We start from the raw sequence: 20,466 nt of genomic DNA on the forward strand, positions 1-20,466 counted from the left end.
GGTCATGTGGCTTAGAATTTGGCCACCAGAACACTGACTGAAAACGCCCATAAACTCACTGTCATAGATTTGAAGTTCTTGGCATTCCGGTATATCATAGGGCTTGAATTTTTTTTTTTTTTTTTTTTTTTTTTTTTTTTTTTTTTTTTTTGGTTTTTCGAGACAGGGTTTCTCTGTGGTTTTAGAGCCTGTCCTGGAACTAGCTCTTGTAGACCAGGCTGGTCTCGAACTCACAGAGATCCGCCTGCCTCTGCCTCCCAAGTGCTGGGATTAAAGGCGTGCGCCACCACCGCCCGGCTAGGGCTTGAATTTTTATGGATCAGGTGAATTTCTTTTCCAGCAGAGAGACAAAATGGTTTTCCCTCTAATTTTCCCGATTTGCTGTCTAAAACCCCTGACTTTGGTATTCTAAGTTCTTCAGTTGAGATTTGACAGAGTCTCAGATGCTGATATGGAGACAAGCTAATACTTTACCCAGAGTTCAGGACCCTGGTCTCATAAGCACTGTGCTCTGTTGCAGAATATTTGTTTGACAATGCAAAGATGTGTTGCATTTGTTTAACTATGTAAAGAGGGGTTCTTATTTTACCTTGTCTGTCTAAGGCACCTGATTTGTCCAATAAAAAGCTGAATGGCCAATAGAAAGGGAGGAGGTGTAGGTGAAACTTCTGGGCAGGTGTAGGGAACATAAAGAGGAGGAGGAATTTAGGCTCAGGAGAAGAAAGAAAAGAGACACTAGGCAGACACCATGGGCTAGTCAGCTAGACACAGAGGAGGCAGGAAAGTGGGAAATATAGAATGAAAGAAAAGTAAAAAGCCCCAAGGCTAAACATAAATGAATAGAAACAAGTTAAATTCAGTTAAAAGAGCCAGTGGGACAAGCCTAAGACAAGGCCAAGCGTTCATAATTAATAATAAGTCTCCATGTCTTTATTTGGGAGCTGGATAGTGGCCCAAAGAAAAAGCCAACCACAGTGCTCACATTTGTTGATTCCATCAATTGGGATGGATCAGAGACAGTGGTACAAAAAGATGGCAAGTGTCAAATGGAAGAGAGAGGAAGACGGATTAGAGGAACTTCACTGAGGGGGCCATGCAACATTTTTTCTAGCAATATATCAGAATCGCTAATGGTCACTGTATGTTTCCTTTTACTTCCACCCTGGATTGGAAGTGTTGGTTGAGGATTTCTGTCTCCTAAAGGGTGGAAAGCTAATTTTTGTTTGCTTTAGTTCCCAGGCCTATGGATTAAGATTGGCTATGCCCAATGATGAGGATCTCAAAATCTTGCACTCCAAGCCTGGACTATGGCTGAATATGACTTCTGGGGTTCTAGCACAGGGGAGAGTGTGTTTTGCACATGGGAAGGTTGTGAATTCTAGTGGCCTGGAGGTGGGTTGCGACAGAACAGCACTGATGACTCTAAAGGCATCCATCTCCTTGTAGTCCATTTGTACACTGGGTCTAGTAGTGGACATGGGATTTGAGTTAGCTCGTGACACAGGCACAGAACTGTCACAGGTACATCTGCTTGTACGTGTGTGCTTTTCATTTCTCAGGCAGGCTACTGAAAGAACACATAGAGAACGGTGCCACCCTACCTACAGCCACCCTAAACTGACCTTTCACAGCCACTGGCTACCTGAGGACCCTTAAAAACCCCCAGCAAGCATCAGCTGCACCCAGCCTAGATTGGCAGAGCTGCCCAGCCCACATGCAGAGTAATGAGTGAGGATGAATGGCTGCTGTCCTGGGGCTCCTAAGTGTTGGTCTGCCTGCTACATAGCGGTACTTAACCGAGGCATCTGGGCTAGAATTACAACTTCATTACCACTGTGTCCTGGGCAAACGATATAATTCAGTTTAACCTCAGTCTCTCCTATAAAATAGAGATAATAATGATGCCCATTTCAGAGGATCACTGTAAAACCTAAATGACACGGTGTTTGTAATATAGCGTGTAGCATAGGGGAATAATAGAACTTGGCCAATTTTTGGTGTTGCTGTGTGCAGGTTGTTTTCTGTGTGAGGATATAAGACCAAAGGGACACACTGGGGCTGAAATGGACCTCTTCCTCCTCACTTGCTGAGCTGTGTGCTGTGGAGTAGGACAGGGTCCATCTGTAAGAAGGAACAACTGTTTTCAATTTGCACCGTCACCATGTGGGCTGGCAGAACTCCTGCCATTATTGTTTTTATTTCATTGTTTACACTTCATCTTGTTTTCATGTAGTGCTCTCATTAATGCAGGGGCCCAGAAAACAAGGAATTTCTACATCCAAAGACTTCTCTCACGCCGTCTCCTAACGTGGTGTTGAAGCAGCTTATTCCCGAAATACCACATCTTACCTCCCAGGGTTTCCAGCCCTGGTTACACATCCCCTCCCAGTTTTAGCACTGATAATCCCACACCCTAGGATACTCTTCAGCTCTAGAAATTAGGATGGTTTTTCTTCCTGAACGCCTCTTCAACCTACTGCTGGAGAGTAGTGCCAACTAGTCAGTCCCTAAACATGAATCTGGCCTAATGATTTATGCAGAGTCTTCTCTTTGTGAAGATCCTGGAGAAGAAGATCACAGAGGAAGCTGAGGCAGGCAGATTTCCAATTCAAAGCCATCCTGGGCTAAATGGTGAGACCCTGTTTCACAAAGCCAAGAGTGCCTGGGAAGCTGGGTAAGTTTCCTGGTGGATTCTGATCCAGCTCCTCAACCCCTTCCCCTGCTTTCTTTCCAAGTCAGACACAGATCCTAGGCCCTTTGGGATGAATTTGATTCATTTGAAACCTACACCCTCACTCTTCTCTGGCTGATCTGTTCCACTGTATCTTGACTGAATTCCTCATCACCACCGATGGAAGCCCTTTTAGTTTCTCCTGAAGTTTTCCCACTCAGGAGCCTACCTTTGCCTACTCAATACAGAGAGGTACGAAGTTAATGTAAGCACACTCTCTTGATCCCGACCCCCACCAGAGATGCGTGAGTCCCAGGGTTTGGCACAGAACATGAGTGGGAGATGAGAACGGGACATAGAAATGAAGTTCACATAGAAATGAAGCTGAGCTGCCATAGAGCAAATTTACAAACAGCCTTCACAAGACAAATAAAAAGACAAAACACAAAAGCACCTACTGGCAGAGGCTACATAGACAGGCAGCGTCAGGGACCCTGGGAATAAGCTGCTGGGAAAGGAAAGAGGGAAATGCAGGAGCAACGGTTTGGAAGGATTGTTTCAGATAAGGGAAAAAGACAAGGCAAAGACCTCAAGCACACACACAGCAGAAGTCTGGAAAGCATCCCCTCTCTTCTGCCAGCATCTCCTCCATAGAGAGTGTCATCCACAAACCCCTTAGCAGGATAAATATGCTCCCCCCTCCACCCGACTCAGGCAGTCTTTATGTACTAGGATTTGTGAATGGGCCTCCCAGTGGAGCTGAGACCTGCCTCCCACATTGACAGTCATCAGCAGGCAAGAAAGAGAAATTAAAATTATAAAAATGAACAGCGGGGAGAACACAGTATGCTTTTATGGAGAAGGCCAGGAAGAGTCCCCATACATGTTCCCGCTCTCACACCAATCCCTGTCAAGGCTGGAAGATGCCAAGCCAGAGTCAAATCTGTCCTTTATCCCATACTGATGGCACATGGGCTCTTGCTCTTGCAACCTGATTGGTAGGATCCCCAATCTCCCACAGACCAAGGCCCATGAGTATGGCCACTGTAAAGGGCTTTACTGGTCCTGCAGGGCCACAGATGGATCCTCCCTCGCCATCTGCTCGAGAGATCTCAAGTGTCACCTTGGCCAGGTCTTCCATCTTATTTACCGTCTGCTGTTCCCATTACCCCTCAATTTTTCCATATTTTACAACAACTTCAATATTACTCTTGTATAAATCTGGGAGCCTTTAGATCAGAGTTATTGCAGCAAGGATGAAAACCTGGCTACAAGGAAGGGGGCCTGGGGATCTGAGAACTTGGGGATAGTGCTCCCCTTTAGGTGCTGACAGCTGTGGGAATCTGATTCCCACATCTTCCCTGTCTAGTCTGAAGCCACCAGCTGCTGGGAAATTGGCAATCACAGTTTATATCAGCCAAACATTTGAAGACACAATCTCAAACTACCACTGAAAGAACGCATCTGTTTTCATTCTCTCTATGAATTAAACCTCAAAATGAAACCGAGTTATGCTTATTTAAGAAAGTCATTTCACACAGTTGACCATGGAAGAATTATTTTCTTTAGAAAGATGAAAATTATTGAAAACAATCTACATAGCCCCAAATAGAGGAATGACTAAATCAATGTTTGTGTGATGCTTAGTTATGTTAGTAACCAAGCCTACATAACTCAATCTGCATAGGAAGTAGCCATGAGCAGTAAAAACACAGAGACTCAGAACCCATAAAAGCCATTACCTCAATTCACTTTAAAAACATGAGTCCATATCAGAATTGTAATTTTTCCTTGATAATGGATGAATTTTACTTTTTTCTCTTAATTTTTCACAAGCACTCAGAATAATAGATATTCAGTTCATGTTTTCCTGACTTAATTCTAGATTTCAACCCTGTGAGGACTGAGGAATAGCCCCAGCTGTGGACTCCAGACAGGTCTGTAGCTGGTTCTTTGTAGAGAGGGATAAGATCTAACCTGGGACTGAAGGCAGTTACTACTTACAGGGCCTGGGACATTTTGCTGGGTGTCCTTTTCAAATAATTCATTTTTCATGAATTATTAAGGCATACATACATTTATGCTGTGAGGACCAGATGTTGGAGAGCCACAGGGCAACATAGAATGAAGATGGCTTGGGTCCTGCAGCCATTTCTGAGGATACTAGATGAGGCCACCCCTACCCAAAAGGTTTATCCACCGTTTCCTTCGTATCCCATCACAGACCTTTTGAGTGGCTGCTTCTGTAAGCTATTGAAATATTTGCATTTTTCTTTGAGGTTGGACTTTAAAAAAAAAAAAAAAAACTAATGATTATTTGAAATAAAAATGTCAGAAATGAATAGCAGTAATACTTCCCTCAACAGAACTGGCCTAGCTAAAATACATCAGAATGCTATTCAGACTTTTAGGAGCCTCTGTGGTAGATCTTGGTTCTGCTTCATCAAAAGAAGAGACTATCCGGCAAGGGAGGTGCTCGTGATGATTTGAACCTCCAAAACTACATGTTTCTTCTTGGAATGATCAGAACAAGGAAAAAAGAAGTCATAAGGGAAGAACCTAGCCTTAGGTTGACATTTAGGAAGGTTGGGTTCGATGCCTTGTAGATCCTTTAAAACTAGGAAGAGCAGCCTCCAGCAAAGTGCAACGGAGCAAGAGAAGGGAAGGCGAGGCCTGCAGCCAGAGAGCCTGGACTTGTGTAGATTAGCTGGAGGTGTTCACAAAACTTCCTAACGTTCCCTGTTGCCTTGCTTGCAGAACAGAATCATAATAGTTGTCCTTCTGCTTCACAAGCTGGTGAGAAGTGAATTGCAATCGACTGACTGGCAGGTACCCATGTGCGTGTGTGTGCATTTATAATAAAAGGACACATGGTTTGCGATTCTCTGAAAGTGTAACTTGCAATAGATTATTCCACAGGGATAAATTATGGGGAGAATGGAGGGACTTTTACTCCCAGATAGCTGATATTTATTTATGGAGTTGTACACAATCTTCAAACTATATAATTTAGCTGGTCGTTCCCACACCACTCTGCGGCGGAGGAATCCAAACAACAATCTGATTGGGTGACTGTCTCCGGCATTAGAACATACTCCAGAGTTGTGTTTCTCCCTCCTTTTATCATCATCACCCCAGATTATAATTGCACCATTGTAATCAACCAAAAAGGAAGCAAACACTTGTGGCTTATTGATGATAACAAGAACCACAATTACTCTGATGACTCTCATCATCACCACAGCTATGACTAACACAACTCTGATTTATTGGGCACTTTCTGGCCGCCAGACAGGGCTCTAGGCACTTTTCATTAATATCTAATTATATCCACATATTAATCCCAGGAGTAGGCGCTGTGAATGCCTCCATTGTAAACATTCCCTTGGAAGAGTTTAGTGACAACCCTGAGATTATGAAGTTAGCAAGTGCAGAAACTAAATGCAAAAACATGTGTGTCTGGCGAGGGACAGAAGCCACAAAAATAGACAAATGCAGCTGATTTCCCTCTTTGGTGGAATCTGAAGAATGCTGATATCAGATGTAGAGAATATGATGGCGGTCCCCAGAGGCTGGAGTGATTGAGGGGATGTTGGTTGGAAGATACACAATTGCAGTGTGCTAGAAATTGTACGTTAAGAGATCTACTCTAGAGCAAGGTGGCTATCAATTCTGATAATATGTTATACTCTTGGAGAAAGGCTGAGTGTGATAGCCTCTCACCAAAAGAGGACACCTTTGCCCCTCTGTTTCTGTAATAAAGTTCTCTGACTAAAGCAGTCCAAAGGAGGACGAGCTTATTTTGACACCCAGTTCCAGGCTAACGTTCCATCTTGCCCTGAAATCACAGTGGCAGGAGCTTGAGACATTGTCCACATGGCATCCATAGTCAGGAAATAGAGAGCAAAGAGTGCACGTGGGCTCTTCAGCTCCCTCTCTTTATTCAGTTCAAGGTTTAGTCCACGAAATGGTTCCAGCCTTCTACCTCAAACACCTCAGTGAAGAAAGTCCCTCATGTGCGTTTTCAGAGGCTATCTCCTGGGTGATTCTAGTTTTTGCCAATTTGACCACATTAACCACCACACTATGTGAGGTAATAAATGTGCCACTTACCTAGATTTAAAGCTTCTACACTATATTGATATGCTTTTAAAGATAATATTTTATATGTTTTAAAGCAAACAATGATGACCATCAATCTAAAAATACTAGAAATAATAAATGCTATGACCTCTGCCTTTCCTGCTCATTATAAGATATCGTGGCAGAATGAACCCTTGGTGGTCTCTACCATTAGAGTCTTATTGAGCCCTAGGTGGGAGTCAGGTCCCTTGGACAGACCCACAGTTAGGGAGGAAGGAGATAGGCAGACATTGAACTGAATAAGAGAAATGGAGTTAGCCACAAAAGAAGGAACAGTCCTTGCTACGGCCAGCACTGTAACCAACTAATCAAACCAGGTCAAATCGTATTCCAGACAAGTTTCTGGGCAGCCTTCAGAGACTTACCCAGCCGGCAAAACCAGCCAATTATGCCTGATCATCCTCTGTAGCCCTGTCCTTACAAGAGACAAGTGCGGACTGGCCCAATGTAGACAGAGTGGTAGTTCTATTATCTCTGAAAAGCCGTCTAATTCCCTTCAAATTTAAAAGTCTCCACAGTTTCCTAACAGGCCTCAGTGGGGCACATGTAGAAATTAATAAGTTCATGGTGCGCCCGGCTTGCTTTCATTATCACTCTTTTTTTTTTTTTTTTTGTCTTGCAATGGTCAGGATTTCCATTATTACTTAAGGATTTTTCTGTGTCTGCCTCTTTAAGAAGGTCAAGTCTACAGAGCTCAGACTCTGAGTTGAGAAGTGAGCCAAGCAAATTTAATAGAACTGGCTGAGGTCTCATGGAGGTTTTGCTGCTCAAATGAGAGACGGAGTCAAAGCAAGATCAATGTCCCTCAACCAACGTCACCTGGAATGCCGGGCAAGTTGTTTTGCCTCAATGTCAAGTAGGCATTTCCTTTATGAAATGAGCAGGCATAAAAAGCTGGGTATGGAAACTCCAATTCATTTAAAAAACCACTGCATTTGGAACATGTGGCACAGACATTATTTAAATTTCATCCATACAAAAAGCCTGGAACGCCTGCATCATTCACAGATGATGTTATTAAAGATAATGCAATTAGCTATTCTGCCATACTGTCACCAAATCACCATTAGAGTGAGCAAAAGGGGGCCAGAGGAGTACTCAGATGCTGTGGATACGAACACAAAGTCATAAAGGGTTTTTTTTGTTTTTTTTTTTGTTTTGTTTTTTTTTGTTTTTGTTGTTGAAAAGCAATCCAATGTGTTTTAGGAACTTGGAAATGCTTGACCAATTAATTGTACTCATGAAAATTTATCCACCAGTAGACACAGGAAGGCAAATATGTTGTAAGAAAATAGAAATGGAAATAGGTACGATAATTGTCAATAGGGAAAAAGTAAGCTCTAGAACATTCATTAGGATATTTATAGGGCTAATGTTATTTTTAAAGTAACACTAACACTCAATTCTAATATTACGTGCAAGATGCAATAATCATTTTAGGCAAGGAATAGAAACCTGACTGGAGGAAGTACATTGAAATGCCAAGAGTCTCTAGTGGTGGGAAGATGCAGGCTGTATGCTTTTTGTGTGCACGTCACAGGACTTTCCATGTTTTCTATAATACATGCTTTGGTTTTTATTTAGATGAGCATTGCTTATAGTAGCATATAATTCTAAATTATTTTCAAACAGAATTTTTATGGAAGCCGGGCGGTGGTGGCGCACGCCTTTAATCCCAGCACTTGGGAGGCAGAGGCAGGCGGATCTCTGTGAGTTCGAGACCAGCCTGGTCTACAAGAGCTAGTTCCAAGACAGGCTCCAAAACCACAGAGAAACCCTGTCTCAAAAAAAAAAAAAAAAAAAAAAGAATTTTTATGGAAGAATGCTTTTTCTAAAAATTCCAAAAGGTCGGAGAAGATAAGAGAAATAAAGTAGTGAAAAATGATCTAATGGGAATGGTCTGTCACAGAGCTCACACTCAACGGGAAGGAAAGATGCAGGGAGAAAGCTGGGGAGAGTGACCCCTAATTCAGGAGTGCTCGATAAGGAAGACCAGAAGCTCCAGTTGACGTGGAGGGTGATGAAGCTGCAGATATAAATTTTTCAATTTTATGAGAATGATAGGGATCTGAAATAAATCTCGAGTATTTTCTTTTTAAGATAAATGTTTTCAAATAAATGCCCGTCGCTGGATGGATGGCTAGTGTCTGTGTCCTGTCTTACAGCTGGCCATAAATAATACTGAGAAAAATAGCTTTGACCATAATAAGAAGCACCTTTATTTTTTACTCTTAAGAGCTTGGCAGATTATATTTTGATGCATTAAGCCAGATTTTTTTTTTTTAAGGCAGCTGCAAAGATAACAGGTGGAGCAGAGAAATTGTCTCTGGTTGGAAATAGCTACTCAGGGCTTGGCCGAGAGGCAAATCTGAGTTTCAAAACAAGCCTGAACAACTGTAAGCACATCTGACGAAATACAAATTCAAGTTTAAGGCATAAGGCACTTGACGAGGCTTCAACTGAAGAAACACTCAAATGAATCTGCAGATGATTTTTTAATTGTGTGTAAGCCCTAATAAATGAAGGTTTTAAGGAATCTGCTGTGAATATAAATCCTCAAATATCAGATTTGCTTGAATGTAAAGTTCTTTTTATTGTGTCCGCTCTGTTTGGGAGTGGGTCACTTCGCTGTAGACTTCAGTTCTTTGCTCACAACCAGACCAAAAGAGAGTTCCATTAGGGGTAGGCATAACTAAGAGTCAGACACATGGCTCATCTTTGAAAGCCTCAACCTCCCAGCACCAGTGTGACTGAAGGGCACTTTCTAACTTCCTGGGAATTGGCCAGCAGTTCACTTTGTTATGCTTGAAAGAGAGGTCAGCCACCAGGCAGGGAGGGGAGAGACTAAGCCCCACTTAGTGAGGCCTCTGTGCGCACACTGTGAGCTAAACGGCTGGGAGGGAACTGGGCTTCATACACGGATTAAAGAGAGGGCCAACTCAGTGTTGGGACACAGATTTGTGATTCTAAAACTCAGGTGGCTATGGCTAGAGACCACAGGTTTGAGGACAGCCTGGTCTCTATGCTGAATTTCAGGCCTGCTTCCAAGGAAGGAAGGGAGGAAGGAAGAAGGGAGGGAGGAAATTCTGAATCAGTTCTCTACTTGAGATCTGATTCATTGAGATTAACCAGAATCATGCGTCTCATGATAAATCTACAAGTTTTTTAATGTTGGATCTATTTTTAAGCATATGTTAAAAGCCAAATAAAAGATTTCTGTGACACAAACATATTTTTACTGGTATTTGCTTCAAAAACCTTATTTCTAGACATTGTTAAAGGTGTTGGTTAACCACACTGCCGTGCTACTTATGTCCGGAATAATGTAAGGTAGATTATTTCTAGGCTGCCGAAGAAGGGCAGGGGTGGAAAAGATGATGGCATGAGAAAAAAATGGCATGGTACTTCCAAGTGTCATTTGGTTGGAGGACATTTGGAAGATGTCTGAAGCTACCCAACCTTAGACATCATGAAAATCACTGTTAGGTGCCCATTAGTTATCATTTTATATAAAATAAAGATAAAGCCATGTAAGAGTCCCCCCCCCACAGTAAGAATGCTTATGGGCTTACCTTCACATCACACTGATTCAACCCAGCCCATCCCTCCTACCATCATAATCTTCTGTAATGAATACAAGGCCTTCACAGAGCATCTCTCTTAAAAGTGCGAAAGAATCATTTTTTTTTTTCTGCTCAAGTAGCTCATAATGTAGCAGACAAACTGTCAGAAAAAATAGACTTCATCATGGTGAAAACCCCTGCCTGGCTCCCATCGATCATAAAGCAATCTTCTAGAGGTCTTGAAAACCTTCATTAAATTTCCTGTCTTCCTCTTGACAGTTATAAAATGTGAACACTATTCCTCGTGATTCAGGCAACCTCAGACATTCTTTGTCTAAGGCCTCCTACCCAAGCCATTGCCCATTTCCCTGTCTTTACGCAAATCCATGGAAACAGATGATAGTGTAGTATCCTTCCTACATAGGGTCTGACTTCTGCAGGTAAGAGTGAGAGAAGTGACCTTGAAGACAATAAGAAAGTTTTCTAGCCAAGAAAGACAAGGCCATCTGACTTTAGATTCCTCCCCTGGAAGCCATACTGATGTTGAAGCTCAAGGGCACAATCTCATCTGACCTTTAGCAAGTTTTGTTTGATAGTTTTTTTCCCCCTTTCTTGCCAATCTACCAAGATACAAGTCCCTATGTAGTATTTAGGTATTGGGGACAGTGGTGGCCACATGCTACCATGTATGCAAGCCATCTCTCTAGAAGCAAAATTCCCCAAGGTCATTCACTGGTCCATCTCATCTAACTCCAGGGGTCATTTCGGTAATTTGTCATCTCTTAGCAGGAGGAAAATGGGCATGTGGCACATGTCTTTAATCTTAGCATTTGGAAGGACGAGACAGAAGCAGGCTGATCTCTGTGAGTTCAAGGCTGTCCTGGTCTACACAGCAAGTTCTGCATAGTCAAAAATACATAGAGAGACCTTGTCTCAACAACAAAACAAATCAAAACTACTAAAACAACAAAAACAATTACAAAAAGAAGAAATATGGGTCTTCCACAGGATGCATTGTGAAGGCGAATAACCATACTATGCTAAAGAGTCCACACTAACAATGAGAATATACACACAACTTGAAACACACAGGGCTTCTGCACACAGAGTGGTGACAGTAATTTTTAGGTCCTAGCTGGGCTTAGTGGAGGTTTCACATCAGGCCTCCAGAATGAGTCAGCCCAAGTCTACCAAGGTGTCAATCATCTTACCTGCAAAAGGCACTGGGGCGTCTTTATCCAGGGCTACCAGTGGAGGATCCAAAATGACTGTGTCGTTGTTCTCTGTAATGACTCCATGATACGATGTCTCAATCCATGGCTTGTGCTTATTGACTAGAAAAGAAACACAAAACAAAAATATCATCATGTGAGAAATTTATCTATAATAGAACTCTTAATGCTTCATATTTTCCACAGCATAGACTCATATTCAACTAACTGAGTCATAAAACACAGTAGCCTACTTGATATGTAGAAAAACTTCAGGGATGTGCTCCTACCCTAAAGACACACACAGGTCCACATAAGGTATGCGGCAACATCAGTAAAGTCAGACATTACTAATAGTTAAAATTTCTAATGTTACCTATTAATAGATGCTTCTGAGTTAAAATCTGCTATCAGTCAACAAACCAGCAGATTATACTGTGTGTGCTGGGAATTCTGACCTCAAATTAACTCAACCCATCCATAGATACCATTAGTAGATTAGAATACATACATATATAAAACATGTATGCACAAGTTCCAATATATATGCCAATATGCAATCAACACTGAGTATTTTCTGATCAGTTCAAGACTATTCAAATAATATAAATTACTTATCACTTAAACTTTTTCTTCAATAAATTGACCAGCTCAAATTATAAATCATCTAATGAACAATTGATAAACTTTTAAACATATACATGTTTAATGTCAGTACACCTAAAATGTAGGTTGGAGTTTACCTCAATTTTTGTCTGTGTTCAGAAAGAAAATCTTTACAGAGGCAATCTATTTAAAATGGGACACTGGGGCAGATTCCCAGTGTTCATGACTGGTGTCTATATTAAAAGGGGACATTTTCATGAACAGTCAGCCAAGCATGCAAGAAGTACACCATGAAAGATTGGAGCTGGCCTGGGGACATAACTCCTTTGGTAAAGTGTTTGTTGTATAAGTATTAAGACTTATTTGATTCCTCAGCTCTTAGGCAAAATGCTAGGCATGGAGGTCAGTGCTTGGAATCCAAATGTTAGGGAGGCAAAGACAGGCGAATTCCTGGGACTTGCTGGACACTCGGTTTATAAGTGAATACCAGATCCCAATGAAAGAACTTATGCAAATAAAAAATAAAATTAAAAAACAAAGATGGCCAGTACCTGAGGAATGATATTCAAGCTTGACCACTGGCCTCCTCTTATAAAAGACATATGCCAGCACCATGAACACACACATACACACGCATGCACTCACACACTTGTACTTTTACTAGCCACTAAATTTTATCTAGGATGGTAGCATCAACCTAATCATTCTCCAGAGTACAGATATACACATGAAACATGATCTTGCAACACCTTCATTTTAGATGTCAAGCATCCAAAGTGTGACACAATACATTTCCATTTTTCTAAGGTACTTAGTTTATGGCTCTATGTTGGAACCCTATCAAGCAATTGTAATGCACTAGCAAGGACCAACAATGGCCAGAGACTTGAAATGAGATGTGACAAGATTTTGTATGTTCACATGTGGACATCTCTGGTGAATATCCAATTTCTACCATTCATCTCTTTGATGTGTGTTACCTAATTTTTGTTCTAGTTCCTTATGATGCCACTTAGATATCTATACAAGTATTTTAGTTCATTTCCCAAGAAAAGACCCTCCCCTCCCCTGTCAATACTCCACAAAATCACCAAGAGTGGTCCTTCAATTGAGAACATTTGACCTCTTTTAAATCTCTCACATACATTTTCAGTACTAAGGGGACAAAGCAGATATTTTAACAAGCAAAATAACTTGTTAAACTAGTACGACCAACCCTCACACTTTATTCCAAAGAATCAGAATTTCAGTCATGTATATTCCCCACAGCAACCTATGAAATAAGGGTGATTATTATAAAAATGGTAAAGAAAAGACTTCTACAAAGAGTGACATCTCAAGATGACTACATGGTTCATAATGGGTAAGAAAACCAAAACTTTTAGCACCTCACCATATTCCAAAGACATTCACAAACACAAATATACATGTAGTATTTCATGCATATAATACATGTATTGCAGAGCACTGTTCTCATAGCATAACAGCCATAAACATTTAAGTGAAAGCATCAGAGACTGGCCAATAGGTCCCTCGTATTGGGCCTGTTGAGGTTACCTCATAGGAGGCATGTCATTAGACCCTCACCAAAGACTTCTATTCCCTCACATCACCCCTCAAAGCGGGATGAAACTCTGACGTAACTGAATGCACTCTCCAAAGGTGCTTTGGTAGAGAATAAAAGACCAAATGAAGGGGATATTTCATCTATGCTACCGTGGGGAAGTCTTCATCTGTGCTGAAATCAGACATTTTGGTGACATGATTGTTTGGGGGGATCACACACTACTCTAAATTCTCCCTCACACTGCAGCAAGTAAACTCAATAAATTCATTAGTTCACCAGGCTAGGTTTGATTGAAATTGTTGCTTTGACCCACCATTGCTCCATCTAGAGTTAGTAGATGTTTGTTCACGGTTCTCCAGGAAGAGCTCTTGGAATACATTACTGTTACTGATCATACGAAAGGTTCAGTAGCCATGGAAAATAAGGGGCTTAGAGAATTGAGATGAACTCTGGTTCCTCTTCCCTTTCCCAATTCATCATCCATCAAAAGTTTCTTTAGGAGTTGTCCTAGGATTGGTGGGGAACAATACCCTGAATCACCTTCCTCCTTTCTCACCCATTCTCCAGCAATCACAAACGGGGTGGCAGTCTGCTGGAGCGGGGATATATATGCTCAGGTAGTCTCATGTTTGAGCCCCCGAGGTCCATTTTCACTGACTGAATCCTGCTCAGAGCAGAGAGCAGCTCTGCCCACTTCAGGTACACATGGGGCAGCAGGCTCACCCTTTCTTACATTTTGTCATTCAGACCTGCACTTCATTATGGACTCTGTAAGAATTACAGTCGTCCTGGGCTGTCCCCATCCGCCTTTGCTCTTTTATTAGCCATCAACACAAATGCAATGTAAATAATTTGCAGCTGTTGGGAGAAACAATTAATCTCCTTTCTCCTTAATTAAACCTAGGGGCCTATTCATTAGAAATGTGTACAGAGCAAACACCAGGAGCTCAGCTGGAGTATCTGATCCGTTGGGCCACCCGGCTCAAGGCAGGCAACATTCCTGGTTTCAACTCTGGCTTAGTCATTTCTGGATGGAATTAGGTGAGTCAAGAAGCATCCCAGAGTTTCAATGCTTTCAACTAACAAGATAAGGTGATGACGCCACACAGACATCCAATCACTCAAATATCCAGTACTGGGTGCACGACCTCTATGTTTTCATTATCCACACTCACCAAGGCTTCTGAGCAGTGATTAGCTTCTGCATGAAAGGGGGTTTATAGTGTAATGTTAAAGACGCGGCTGCTCCTGCATCAGTGAAGTTTGATTTCCTTCTACCTACATGCTTGCCTCCTTGCAGTTAGTCAGGTGTCTACTTCATTTCAGGTATTTCCTAAATATAGGCTCTTTAATCGCCCCTTGCATGTATTTATTTATTTTTCATGTGTACATATGTCTCATGGTACATGTGTATAGATCAGAGCACAGCAGAGAGAAAATCAGTTCTCTCTTTCCCCTGTCTGAGTTGTCTGGATCAAACTCAGGTTCACACACTGGGTGGCAAGCACATTTTTCCCACTGAGCCGCCTCACCAGTCAGGGCTCTTTAATCCTTACAACAATTACAGTGGTAAGAACACCTTTCTCATTTCACAGGAGAGGAGCTGAGATTCAAAAGGGTTTAACTGTCCCATTTGGAAAATACCAATGTGAATGTGTCTTAATTCTCTCCCACATTCAAACTTCCTTTTTTTTCAGGGTTGAGGAATCTTTTCATTTTGATCCATAAACAAAAATGATGTCTTTACTTTGTCTATGAACCAAATCCTTGTGCTTGTAAACCAATAAAATGTACATTTTTAACTTAATAATTGTGTGGTGGTTTGATTGAGAATGCTCCCCATAGGCTCATATATTTGAATAATTGGTCTAATACTACAAATAATACCAGTAGTAATAGTATTACCAACTAATAATTATTAGTTGGTAGAACTGCTGAGGAAGGATCAGGAGGCATGGTCTTGTTGGAGGTGGTGTGCAACTGGTGGTGGGTTTTGAGATTTCAAAAGACTCAGGCTATCCTAGTATATTTTTGTGCTCTCTCTCTCTCTCTCTCTCTCTCTCTCTCTCTCTCTCTCTCTCTCTCCCTCTCCCTCCTACTTACTGATTAATATGTAAGCTCACAGCCACGGTGGTGGCACACATGGCACACACCTTTGATCCCAGCACTCAGGAGGCAGAGGTAGGTGGATCTGTAGTAATGGGATGCAGCCTGCCACCTGGCCACTGGCTAGCTTTACCCAAAATAATTACATGGAAACTGTATTCTTTTAAACACTGCCTGGCCCATTAGTTCTAGCCTCTTATTGGCTAATTCTCACATCTTGATTAACCCATTTCTAATAATGTGTGTAGCACCACGAGGTGGTGGCTCACCGGGAAGGATCTTAACCTGTGTCTGTCTTGGAGAGGAGAGTCATGGCGACTGTTTGAATCCGCTTCTTTCTCTCAGCATTCTGTTCTGTCTACTCTGCCTATCTAAGCTGCTGTCCTATCAAAGGCCAAGGCATTTTCTTTATTAACCAATGAAAGTAACACATAGACGGATGACCACCTACATCATGGATCTCTGAGTTCTAGGCCAGTCTGGTCTACAGAGTGATGTAAACTCACAGCTGTTTGTGGTACCATCCCTTTGCTTCACAATCATAGACTCGAACACTCTGAAACTATAACTTTCTTATAAATTGCCTTGATTGTGATGCCTTAGCCCAGAAATAGAAAAGTAACTTAGACAAAGCTAAGATAGGTATTGTAAAAGAATTGCCTTTTCTGATTGGTTCAATGGCCAGTCTAAGAACAGCAAACATTCTGTGGAAATCAAACAGGTTTCTTATTCTTTCACTATGTGAATCATGCTTCATTTAAACTTGCATAATATTGGAAGCAGCCTCGTTTGTAGATGTTTGTTGTACTAACTAAATGATTGCCTTGTGTATCTATGAAGCAATGAATTGGCGTTTCCCTACTATCCAGTTGTGTATGAGCTTTTAAATAATTCCATCCTTATTCGCTCCCCATTTATAAAATGGAAATGTTTATTTCTCAGACCTCTTATGAATATTCCAAGGAAGAATGCAGGTAAAGGTAGTAAAACTGACATCTAAACATTCCTGAGCTCCACAGCCAATTCTTACTTCCTTTCAGATATCTAGCCTGGATTCATTCTCTGTCTCTGTCTCTGTCTCTGTCTCTCCCACCCCCCCCACAAAATCCATAAATTATATAAAATATTCTGAGCATTGAGGTAAAATGGGGATTTTTTAAAGGATGTATAAAAATAAAATTAATTCAACATCTATGTATAAACAATCCTATCAAAGAACAATAAGTATGTTCCTCAATCTGACAAAGAATGTTTTCAAAGTCCTAAAGCTAACTTCATGCTTAATAGTAAAGACTGGATGCATTTTCCATATAAACAGGGACAATTCAAGGATGTCTGGATGTCTACTCCTTGCTTACATTCACATTTCACTAGTGGCTCAAACCAATGCAATAAATAAAATAACAGTTTGCAATAAAAAGGGTAAATCATATATATATATATATATATATATATATATATATATGGAAAACACAACTTTCAGTTTTTTAATGTTTTTTAAAAAACTCTATCTTTTTTCATTTTAAATACCAATTCCAGTTCCCACTCCATCCCCTCATTCTGTTCAGTTTTAAACCTCTATATACTAAAAAATTCCTTCTAGAATAAGTGTATTTAGTAAAGTCATAGAAAACATAGTCAATATAACAAAGCAAATTATTGGTACTGATTATGGATAAATAAAATTTTAAATAAAAAATACTGTTATAATAATATTAAAAGCCATGAAATACTTAGGAAAATCTCACAAAATGCATGTGAAGTCTCTACGCTCTGAAATTCACAATGTAGATTTAGAGACCTAAATGTAGAGACAGTGTTCATGAATGGGGAGACTCCATAGAATCATGACTAAATGTCCCTAAAATTGACATGGAGAGTCAAAGAAACTCCATGACTACAATCTGAGCACTTGGGAGAGGAGATATAAAGGTAAAGAGTTTATATCTAGTCTTTAAACTGTAACAACAGGAGTTTTTTAAACTCAAATTATGTTTTCATAACACATGAAAATGAAAAAGACTTGTTATATCCAAAATAATTTTGAAGAGAACAAAGTTGGGTGATTTACACTACCTGATATTAAGATTATTGAAATGCTGCCCAATCAAGACAGTGAAGGTACTAAAATAAAGGTGGGCACTTAGCTAGTGGGAAAGAACAAAGTCCAGAAATAAACACACATGTCGGTGGTCAATTCATTACTAACAAAGGATTCATTGAAAAAAATGGAAAGACTTAAGTAGATGCTTTTAGGAGAGAGAGAGAAAGACAGAGAGAGAGAGAGAGAGAGAGAGAGAGAGAGAGAGAGATTTATACACACAAAATAAAACTTTAATCACACAGCATTCATAACAATTACCTTTAAATGAATCATAGTCCTATATATAGGAATTAAAATTATAAAACCTTTATAAGTATGAAAAAATCTTAGTGTATTTGAATTATATTATTAGAAGGGGCATGAAACACACTAGATAAAATATGTATTTGAAAAACAAAATTGTAAACTTCTTTGAAAAGTCATTCTTTAGAAAAAATAATTTTTAAAAGCCACAGATTGGAAGAAATTACTTAGAAAACATATCACATAGAAGGCTTGTAACCAAAATACAGAAACGATTTTCATAATTCTCTAAGAAGATAAACAGTCTAATAAAAATAAGACCAACAACTTAACAAAGCTGTCATCAAATAACTGTATAAAGAGAAACTATGAACATGAAGAGGTACCCAGCCTTGATGGACACCAGAGATAACTACAATGAAGGGACATCGGGTTCTCACCACACTGCTACTCAGTGGCCACAGTGAATTAGGTAACACCACATTCTGCTTGAGCTCTGGAATTCTCATTATTGCTACAAAAAATGTAAAATAACACAAAGTGATACAGTTTAATTGGTATTTTGTTTGTTCTAATCCTATGTTTACTCCTGAGAAATTAAAACATAAGCTACACAAAGACTTCTATACAAATGATCATAAAGCCTTTATTTAAAATATTGTCAAATGAAAAATCAATACAATGATCAACTGGTGGGTGTGTCCACATAATGGACACTCACATAACAATAAAAATAGATCAACTTCTGATTTCTGGGAGGAAACAGGCTGATTTCTGAACCACTCACTGGTGAAATTAGGTGAAAGAAGTTAAACGAGAAGATTGCATGCTGTTTGAAATCATTCTATGGATTTCTAGAAATGCAAAAGTTTAAGGATAGGTGGAACAAAGAGCTTGCTGAGTTTGAGAGAGTTGTTTTCTATGTCAATGATGGTGATTATAACACTTACAGGGACATTTGTCAAAATGTATCAAGCAACAGTCAGAGGGTGAATCTTCTTATGTATAAACATAGCCTTGCTATGTGGAACAAGAATACAAAACTTATCCTCCAGGAACCGTCAGACCAGGACAAAACCCATGATAACCAGAATATAGAAAGGGACAGGCAAGAAGAAACAGACTTAGGCTAAAGAAAAAGACCAGGTGTATCAACCCAGGCACAGTAATGATGGAGGAGGGTGTTACTCTCATTGGTTAATAAAGAAACTACCTTGGCTTTTTGATAGGGCAAGATTTAGATAGGTGGAGTAGACATAACAGAATGCTGGGAGAAAAAAAGCATAGTTGGGCAGACGCCATGCCTCTCCTCTCCAGGTCAGCCGCCATGGAGCCAGCCACCAGGTCAGACATGCTGAATCTTTCCCGGTAAGTCACCACCTCGTGGTACTACACACATTAATAGAAATAGGGTTAAGCAAGATATGAGAGTTAGCCAGTAAAAGGCTAGAGCTAATGGGCCAAGCAGTGTTTAAATGAATACAGTTTGTGTGTTGTTATTTCTGGGGCTAAGCTAGCCATGCAGAAGCCGGGCGGGACGAAAAGCAGGCCCGCAGCTCCTTCTACACAGTAAGCAGTGTTTATTCTGGGAAGAGGATGCCAATGGATGGTTATAAAACAATGGTCACACAGAAGATCCTGATTAAAGTCTGTGAGTCTCAAGAAAAACCCAAAATAAGACAAACAATAAAACGAATCAACAATAATAATGGCAAAAATGCCATGCACACAGAAAGTGGACATGTATAGAAGTGAAGGGATAATAGGGGCAAGAGGGATATGGGGAGGTCATAATAACCAGAATCTATGTTATATAGTGATGTGGGATTTTCCTATTTATGCTGTGAATACCATTGGTTAATAAAGGAACTGGTTTGGCCTGATAGAGCAGAACATAGCTAGGTGGGGAAGACTAAACTGAATGCTGGGAGAAGGAAGGCAGAGTCTAAGAGAAGTCATGGAGCTGCCGCCGAGACAGATGTGCTGAAACTTTGCTAGCAGGCCACAATCTCATGGTGATGCACAGATTAATGAAAATGGGTTAAATTAAGATGTAAGAGTTAGCAAATAAGAAGCTAGAGCTAATGGGCCAAGCAGTGATTTAAATAATATGTTTTCTGTGTGTTTATTATGGGAGTCTGAGTGGCCAGGAAACAGACAAGCCCCTTCTATAACAATATAGGTATAAAATTATCCACACAAGAGAGAGAGACAGGACGAGGGAAGAGACAGAGAGAGAGAGAGAGACAGAA

General features: G+C 40.5%; 1 protein-coding gene across 1 annotated transcript in view; it reads right to left on the minus strand.

Moving 5' to 3' along the window:
- Positions 1-20,466, minus strand: part of Clstn2 (calsyntenin 2) — a 578,116-nt gene that overhangs the window by 336,320 nt on the left and 221,330 nt on the right. Inside the window, exon 2 of the mRNA XM_057766626.1 lies at positions 11,589-11,711. Coding sequence (XP_057622609.1) covers positions 11,589-11,711 — 123 coding nt within the window. The remainder of the gene's footprint in view (positions 1-11,588; positions 11,712-20,466) is intronic.

The sequence above is a fragment of the Chionomys nivalis genome, chromosome 4 (assembly GCF_950005125.1).
Source record: "Chionomys nivalis chromosome 4, mChiNiv1.1, whole genome shotgun sequence".
Lineage (NCBI taxonomy): Eukaryota > Metazoa > Chordata > Mammalia > Rodentia > Cricetidae > Chionomys > Chionomys nivalis.